This window comes from Periplaneta americana, chromosome 13, assembly GCF_040183065.1.
Source record: "Periplaneta americana isolate PAMFEO1 chromosome 13, P.americana_PAMFEO1_priV1, whole genome shotgun sequence".
NCBI classification, from domain to species: Eukaryota; Metazoa; Arthropoda; class Insecta; order Blattodea; family Blattidae; genus Periplaneta; species Periplaneta americana.
In genome coordinates, this window is record NC_091129.1 from 13,941,873 (window position 1) to 13,951,644 (window position 9,772).

The following is a 9,772-nucleotide window of genomic DNA, read 5'->3' on the forward strand; positions in this document are numbered from 1 at the left end:
AGACTTCCATACATGCGTCAGTACTAAAATTGAATTCTTCGTGACTATAATTATGTATAGGACTTACGTACGTATGTTTATGCATTTAATTAAAACAGTTAAGATACTGTACAAATTTAGTGTGTGAAGTACTATCATTATATCTGTTACATGTATTTTATGCAACATTTCAATAGAGAGTGACTACATAAGAGTTTGTGGGTTTTCTTTAAATTGCCGATGTCCCTTGCAGGACCATAAAAAATCTGATCAGCCTATGTATATTGGTATAGTTACGTCACATAACTTATTAATCTACAATAATCAGTTGACAAACGTTTTCGCTCTTCTACTGGCCCACTAAATATTGACCACCAGTAAGAATACTTACTTACTTATTGGCCTTTAAGGAACCCGGAGGTTCATTGCTGCCCTCACATAAGCCCGCCATCGGTCCCTATCCTGAGCAAGATTAATCCAGTCTCTATCATCATATCCCACCTCCCTCAAATCCATTTTAATATTATCTTCCCATCTACGTCTCAGCCTCCCCAAAGATCTTTTTCCCTCCGGCCTCCCAACTAACACTCTATATGCACTTCTGGATTCGTCCATACATGCTACATGCACTGCCCATCTCAAACGTCTGGATTTAATGTTCCTAATTATGTCAGGTGAAGAATACAATGCGTGCAGTTCTGTGTTGTGTAACTTTCTCCATTCTCCTGTAACTTCATCCCTCTTAGTCCCAAATATTCACCAGTAAGAATATAAACAATAAAATCTGTGTACGTTAACAGAAAACCACAATTCCAAGTCACACAGAGTTTGTGTGCACTCGATGTGGGTCTCTGGCGTTTTGTCAGCCCGCGCGAGTTGTGTGGATATAAAGGGGAAAGTTGAGACGGTGTCGGTTGGAGTTCCCGGGTAGCTCAGTTGGCAGAGCGCTGGTACGTTCAACCAGAGGTCCCGGGATCGATACCCGGCTCCGGAACAATTTTTTCCTTGAAATTATTCAACAATAAAATCAATCACCATTTGTACTTTTAGATTATGCAAGTTATGTTGTTTTAAGTTCGGCCACCAAGTATCACATGTCATACTATAAGCTGTCAGGTTCTTCAAATTAAGGAGGACATGGCTCACATCAATGTACAAGTCTTCTATAACTGCAGCTGGAAAACATCTGTGTACAGTTGCCCTTATATAAATGCATCATTATCCACCTCGACAATTACTCATAAATTGTGATAGAGTAAAAAATCTAGGAATTTATATGGACAAAAACTTAAGTTGGAATACACAAATCACACACATATGTAAAATAATTTTTATGAAAATTCACGCACTAAAAAGAATTCGAAATTTCCTTCCGTTGCTTCTCAAGAAGAATTTAGTGCAGTCGTTCTTGATGCCTCATTTTGATTACTGTGACACTCTCTACACTGATATTTACATGAGACTGACAGACAGACTATAGCGTGTTTATAATGCATGCGTTCGATTTATTTGCAACGTCTGTAGATTTGACCGTATCACACCTTCACTAAATATGCTGTCCTGGGTCCGTCTCAAAGAGCGAAGAACTATTCACTCTCTCACTTTACTCTTCAATATTCTTCAGACCTCTAACCCTAGCTGCCTAGCTTCCGTTTTCAACATTTGTCCTCATATCACGAAATAGATACTCGCTCACAACGCCATATCACACTCTGCATTCCTAAACACAGAACATCCTTCTACTCTTCATCTTTCACCATCTCTGCAGCTCATCTCTGGAACTCTCTACCACAACATGTCAGAGACTGTCGGACATTGTCTAGTTTCAAAAATAAATTTAAATTGCACTTTTTGAATTAGATTCCTTTCAGTTATAAGCCCTTTTCTCTGCCATAGTTTTGTAAAAATATAGGCTATATATTTCTTTTTCCTTCCTTTCCCCTTTTTGTTCTCTTTATCAGCCGATGAATTTATTATCATAGCCTTTTTATCGTGAATTTAATTTAATTTTCTTTTTTTTTTTTTCTTTTCTATTATTATTTTATTACATTCCATTTTGATATATTCTTCCTTACGTTTTTCCATATTAACCATTTGTACTAAATGAGTTGCTTTCACTATATTCCAATGGAATTTAGTTTCTTTTTTTTTTTATTATGGTATTATTTTCATGTTGTTTGGTGTCGATTTTATTATGCTATTATTATTATTATTTTTTTTTTTTTTGTAATTATGTTAGTATCCTGTTCTTTAACTTTTTGTTAAATTTTAACTGCTTGTATATTTTGTGTCCTGGTAGAGTGTAAGAGAAGGCCCTATGGCCTTAACTTTGCCAGTATAAATAAAGAATTATTATTATTATTATTATTATTATTATTATTATTATTATTATTATTATTATTATCGATCAAATTCCAGCAGAATTAATACAAGAGGGTGGAAGTGCATTATATAGCGAAATTTATAAACTTGTACTTGCTATTTGGGAAAGGGAAATTGTACCAGAACAATGGAAGGAGTCCATAATTGTACCTATTTTTAAGAAGGGGGACAAAACCAACTGTGGCAACTTTCGAGGAATATCACTTTTGTTGACGTCGTACAAAATTTTGTCCAATATTCTTTTGAGAAGATTAGCTCCGTACGTAGATGAAATTATTGGGGATCATCAGTGCGGTTTTAGGCGTAATAGATCGACTATTGATCAGATTTTTTGTATTCGACAGATAATGGAGAAAAAATGGGAGTATAAGGGTACAGTACATCAGTTATTCATAGATTTCAAAAAGGCATATGACTCGGTTAAGAGGGAAGTATTATATGATATTCTTATTGAATTTGGTATTCCCAAGAAACTAGTTCGATTAATTAAAATGTGTCTCAGTGAAACTTACAGCAGAGTCCGTATAGGTCAGTTTCTATCTGATGCTTTTCCAATTCACTGCGGGCTAAAGCAGGGAGATGCACTATCACCTTTACTTTTTAACTTCGCTTTAGAATATGCCATTAGGAAAGTTCAGGATAACAGGCAGGGTTTGGAATTGAACGGGTTACATCAGCTTCTTGTCTATGCGGATGACGTGAATATGTTAGGAGAAAATACACAAACGATTAGGGAAAACACGGGAATTTTACGGGAATTTTTAAATCCAGACGTTTGAGATGGGCAGGGCATGTAGCACGCATGGGCGAATCCAGAAATGCATATAGAGTGTTAGTTGGGATATCGGAGGGAAAAAGACCTTTGGGGAGGCCGAGACGTAGATGGGAGGATAATATATGTCTAAATGCAGCCACATTCTGCAATAGAACCTGCCTTTGTTCTCATCCAAGTTTTTGCAACTTCCAAACAATATGATCAATTTGGATCTAATGTGTTTGTTAACATTGCTAATTGGATTACAAAGGGTAGCGATGTGAATTCCATAACCTCTCCTACCCAACTCTCATCCTCACCTTCTCGTGATGTAACCTGTTTTACCAAACGAGGCTCTGGGGACCGTTTTTCACGGCGATATAACCATGCTATCTAATACTGAGGAAATGCAGTATTTAAGCAGATCCAGAGCCTTTGAGGTAGCATCACTGGACTTTAGTCACGCTGTAATGTCATGGCGTGAAGTGGCATTTGGAAAATGCTGATGAACTCCTCTTTCTACTTTTCTATTCCTAGTGCTGACCTGCTATGGCACTAAAATCGTCCTCCACTGGCTTAAGGAGGGAAAGCTGGTAATCAACAAGATCTCCCAGCTAGGTCCAATGGACCCGTCGACCAACAGCAGACATTCAGGGGGTTGTGTGTGAATGAAGTAGCCACCAAAACGTTAAAATATGGTGTTCACTTAAGTCAGCTACAACTTGGATATGGAACAACAAGTTTTGATGGAGAAATCATTGCAATAAGTGAAAGTCTCAGGACTCTTCTATGTCACATCAATAAATTTAAGAATGCAGTTATATTGTTACGATTATGTCTCATGACGAGAATATTGTACGAAATGGAAATATAAAAATTGGAAATTTTTCTTTTGAAGAGGTGGAGAAGTTCAAATATCTTGGAGCAACAGTAACAAATATAAATGATACTCTGGAGGAAATTAAACACAGAATAAATATGGGAAATGCCTGTTATTATTTGGTTGAGAAGCTTTTATCATCCAGTCTGCTGTCAAAAAATCTGAAAGTTAGAATTTATAAAACAGTTTTATTACCGGTTGTTCTTTATGGTTGTGAAACTTGGACTCTTACTTTGAGAGAGGAACATAGGTTAAGGGTGTTTGAGAATAAGGTTCTTAGGAAAATATTTGGGGCTAAGAGGGATGAAGTTACAGGAGAATGGAGAAAGTTACACAACACAGGACTGCACGCATTGTATTCTTCATCTGACAAAATTAGGAACATTAAATCCAGACGTTTGAGATGGACATGGCATGTAGCACGTATGGGTGAAATGCATATAGAGTGTTAGTTGGGAGGCCAGAAGGAAAAAGACCTTTAGGGAGGCCGAGACGTAGATGGGAAGATAATATTAAAATGGACTTGAGGGAGGTGGGATATGATAGAGAATGGATTAATCTTGCTCAGGATAGGGACCAATGGCGGGCTTATGTGAGGGCGGCAATGAACCTCCGGGTTCCTTAAAAGCCAGTAAGTAAGTAAATATGCAGTTATATTGTCAGACTCCAAAGCAGCTATTCTATCAATAGTCTCTAAACAGCAGAAATAACTAAAATCCTCTCTCAATTAATATCACTCAATAAAAGCATTGCATTCCAATGAATACCAACCCATTGTGGAATCCTGGGAAACGAGAAAGTGGATGCTTTAGAAAGGGCAGCACTGCTACTTACAGACCTGTTACTAAATCTACGTATTACTCTGTGAAGAGATTTATTAAGAGATTTATTAAATCTACATACTTAGACTTCAACAAACAAAATTTTATAACACAATCTCAAGGGAAAAAATGGAACTCTCTGCATCATAATCTGCAGTTAATTCCCGATTTACCACGAAAATCGTCTGTAGCTGCATTTAGATTGGCAACAGGCCATGACTGTTTGGCCAAACACCTGCATAGAATTGGAATATATCAGTCCCCTAACTGCCCTTTGTGCAACTCAAACCAAGAAATGGATTCGGAACACCTCAAAATCTGTGCTTCAGTGGCTGACCATGGTATTATCTTTGAAAAATATTGGAGTGCAAGAGGTCAAATGACTTTATTGTCAAACGCCTGGCATTGGAAAACAACAACATATGTAGTCCTCCTGGCTAGGTCCGATGGATCTGCTGATCAAAGGCATCCATTATGGGGGTTGAGAGTGGGTGATTTGACTGCCAATTTGCTTAAAAATTTCTTACCTTCTTGCCAAAACAAAGGAAGACACACAAGCGGTTTTCACTACTTTCGATCAGCATACAACTCAATATGGAGAAATAACTTAATTGAAAAGTTACATCGTATAGGAGTTAAATATAATACACTCAACTGGATAATGCAATTTATCTCCCAAAGATTTTGTGCCACAAGATATAACACATCCACATCTAGGTACAAACAAACACAAAGGGGCCTTCCTCTAGTAGTAGTGCTTAATGCAACACTTTTCAATATCTCTGTGTATGATATCACATGAAGAGTGCAAACATCGGAAATACAAACTACCCTTTTTGCTGATGATGTAGTTATTTGAACATCAAGAAATTCCAATATGCCATATATACTCAAGGAGAGAATTGAGACGAAATTAAATGAACTTCACAAATGGAGTACGGTACATAAAATCTTATGACTGTGAATATAGAAAAAACAAGCTTTGAATTGTTCTCACTGAAACATAACCTATCAAACATTAGCATAAATTATAATAAACACCCACTGAAAATGGTAGATGACACTACATACTTACGAGTAACATTTCACAAACAATTAAATTGAAATAACCTATTGTATCACACATGATACAGTAGGTCTCAGGAGGATAACTGATGTTAAACAAAAAGCAGAAAAAAAGCTTCAGGTATCAAAAAGATTAGCAAGTGTTAAATGGGGCTGCTGAAGAAGAACCCTTAATACTACATGCAATATGTAGACCTACATCAAAGCACAACTCTTATATTGTGGAGAAGTCATGATAACAGCAATGCAATCAAGTCTCAATAAGCTAGAGGTACCTAATACTAAACCAGGCACTTCGCTTGATTACATGAGTCATTAAATCTACACCCTTGGATGCTATGCAAACAATAAATCAATATCAATAAGCTTACAAGTATAAGCTTTGATCTAACATGAAAAAATATCATTCTAAATGGGAGAAAAAAGGACCCTCTACAAAAGCATTAAAAAACCAAATAAGCTTTTTAGAAAAAGTTGCATACATAAAATTAAGTTTGAAAATATCAAGTAATAAGGAATATTTACAAATCAAAGAAAATCCACTAGATTTCATACACCAAATTATGAGCTACAGATGATGGAAGAATTTAAAAAAGCTTTTGACTGCATTAGCAGAGATTATATTCTAAAAACTTTAGGCGAAATTAGAGTTCCCAATAAAATGATCAATTTAACTAAAATAACTTTAAAACAAACTCAAAATAAAGTTAAAATGCAAAATAAACTCTCTGAGAGCTTTATAACTTTTATTGGCATTAGGCAAGGTGATGCCTTATCAACCATGTTGTTTAATGTTGCATTACATAGAATTGTTCAAAAGGTAACCATAAACCCAGGAGGTACAATCATCAATAGAACGGCACAATATATGGCATATGCGGACGATATTGTTATCTTATCACGCAATGTAAGTACAATGGATGAAATACTCAAACAAATAGAAGCTGAAGCAATCAAAGCCGGTCTGGAAATTAACAATGATAAAACTAAATACATGTATAATATGAATCATGACAATACTAATAAGATTAATTTAAATGATACTAATTCTGATAGAGTTTCCTGTTTTAAGTATCTGGGTTCCACGGTGAAAGACAATAATGATGTTACGACTGATATAAAAGAGAAGATTGTAGCTGAGAATCGAGGTCTTTGGACACTGAATAAAACTATGAAGTCCAGGTATATCTCAAGAAAAGCTAAAATAAGAATATATAAAACTATTATTAAACCAATAGTAGTATATGGAAGTGAAACCTGGACTCTATCTGAAAGGGCAATAAAGATCTTAAATGCCTGGGAAAGGAAAGTATTACCGGTACGGAAAATCTTTGGGTGTACTTATGAGCAAGGGTTTTGGCGAATCAAAACAAATGCTGAGTTATATGAATTATATAAAGATGTTAACATTATTGTTGACATAAAACTCAGAAGGTTAGAGTGGCTGGGACACGTAGCCAGGATGGAGAACAATCGCACACCCAAAGCTGTACTAGATGCATTGCCAGTAGGAAGAAGGAAAGTCGGACGAGAGAGCACTAATGGCTTCATTGCCAGATGCCAGGCATTAAACAACAACAACAATGCTAATTTAGTACAGTATGTACATAAATGTTTGTGTTATTTTTTTCCGTGTTACAATTGACTTAATACCTAGCATATAAAAGCATATAACATTACAAATTTAATACATAAATGTTCGTGTTCTTTTCTTCTGTGTTATAACTAATAGCATATAGGCTGTAACATTACGGTACTAATTTAGTACATATAACTTACAGTATGTCTGTGTTATTTTCTTCCGCATTACAACTAGCTTAATAGCACATAAAAGCATAACAACTGTATTACATGAATTTCACATATCGGTACTACCTCTGTTCGAAAAAATGATCAATGAGCAATGTAAATTAACAGGTGAAGCTTGAATATGTGTATGTTGATCATCATTGCAGCACAACAGATATCATGAAATCACTCAAAAATAACTTATAACAGGCACTAGGCTATAATGGAAACGATGTGAACCTTATAAGAGCTGTAGCCCACCCATCTACTCTAAGCAATGGCACAGTGTTGTAAATTAGCAACATAGAAAAGTCTAATAACATTATTATATTCAACGTACCTCAATAATTTATTTTGTGTGCACAAGGTTGGAATTTTGAAGTAGAGGGAAAGGGTGCAATCCATGTTCTGGAGTTTATCCCAGTGTCGCCAACACACCTAATCTAAGCTAACCTCTCACATAATACTACACACCAAACCTAAACCTAACCTAACCTGTCACCTAATACTACAAAATTATATTTTAGAATACTAAAGATAGCAGATTTGTCTGCGTTTGTAGAATGCGCAACATCATACTTAGGAAAAGGCACTTTTCAGTGCCAATAATTTATTTTATGTGCACAAGGTTGAAATTCTGAAATAAGTGGGAAAGGAAGGAATCCGTGTTCTGAAATTTAGCCATTAATTTACCATTACTCTATGTTATAGTTACTACAAACACCGGTATACCCCCAAAAAAGCTTCATATTAGAGAGTCCAATCAAGACCAACCTGGTAAAAGAAAACATCTTTCCGATCCGTGCCTTCTGTGGCATACTCTTCTAAAATTCCTTCTGGGCTAATTCCATGTTCTGCACAAAGTCTCTTCCAAAATTCAAATCCAACTGCCAAACAACAATATAAACAATTAAACATGTAAAAAATAAACTTACAGATTCAAATTAACCTCTAAATGAACTGTCAAAATATGCACAGAAAAATAACAATTGTACGTACTTTGGTTGCCACACTGGCCGAGTTGAAGTGTAATCATTTCACACGGCATCTTGGCTTGAAATATGATACGCAAATACAATAAATTCCAATTTCTATAAAATAATGCAGAATTTAAAACTTGTCAAATATAACAGATTTAATTCATTCTCAGTCATACTTAAACTCTTCACGCATGTCTCAAACACAGTGTAGATTCAGGCGCCAATATAACGTGTTTCTATTGGCCAATTGAAATTTCATGGTTGCTTCATCTTCACTACGAACAAGACCATAAGAGTGTATGCACTCTGTGAGTTTATACAGAACAACCGCAATGTGACGCTGCTAACGCTATCATCAAGACTCGGAGAGAGTTCATAATATGGCGATGGTTATGTTAAACTGGGGTTAAACGTATGCATTGTTTTTAAAAGCAAATTTCTTGCATTTAGCCTTACTATTATTAACTTATGGGTTACTGGGATGTCCTTTATTCATAATTAATATTTCTCTCTCAATTAATACTATACATCTGAGCTGTGCCGAGACTCGTGAATTATCACGGCATAGCTCAGATGGAAAGAGCGCTCAGCGCGTATAGCTGAGAGATCCTGGGTTCGATTTCCGGTGCCGGAACGAATTGTTCTCCAATTATAGGTGTAGTCTTGATTATTCAATGAGGACGACGAAGCCTCATATAATTATATGAATATGTTTAATCGGTTATACTTGATATTAATTATTATTTTGTTAACGCAAACTCAGACGAAAAACTCCGGCAACATTCGTCTCTCAGAAATTGCTTACTTCAAACCACAATAGTATCATTATTTTGTAACTGCAAAGCAGAGAGCATAGGGCAACACTTTACATAAACACTTCAGAAAGAGATGGAGATTTGAGGACAGTTACCTGTCTACCCCTATTGAAAGTTGAAACATTTCCAAACCCTTATTAAATTTTACGGTTTTTTGAAGAAAACTTTCACCTTGTCAGCTCGTCTTCCTAGCATATGAAATAAAATATAACCTACATACTTTTCTGGGATTCGCCCTCCTCATCGCCATGGTTACACTGTGTACAAATGAGAGAATAACTATTTTTTTCTCTTTCTAAAATGTTGTA

General features: G+C 35.8%; 1 protein-coding gene across 1 annotated transcript in view; it reads right to left on the minus strand.

The window, feature by feature from the left end:
- LOC138711760 (tubulin gamma-2 chain) overlaps positions 1 to 8,881 on the minus strand; it is a 52,381-nt gene extending 43,500 nt beyond the window's left edge. Inside the window, exons 1-2 of the mRNA XM_069842941.1 lie at positions 8,669 to 8,881; positions 8,444 to 8,556 (exon numbers count right to left, since the gene is read on the minus strand). Of these exons, the coding sequence (XP_069699042.1) occupies positions 8,444 to 8,556; positions 8,669 to 8,717 (162 nt within the window). The 5' untranslated portion in view covers positions 8,718 to 8,881. The remainder of the gene's footprint in view (positions 1 to 8,443; positions 8,557 to 8,668) is intronic.
- Positions 8,882 to 9,772: the final 891 nt, after the last annotated feature.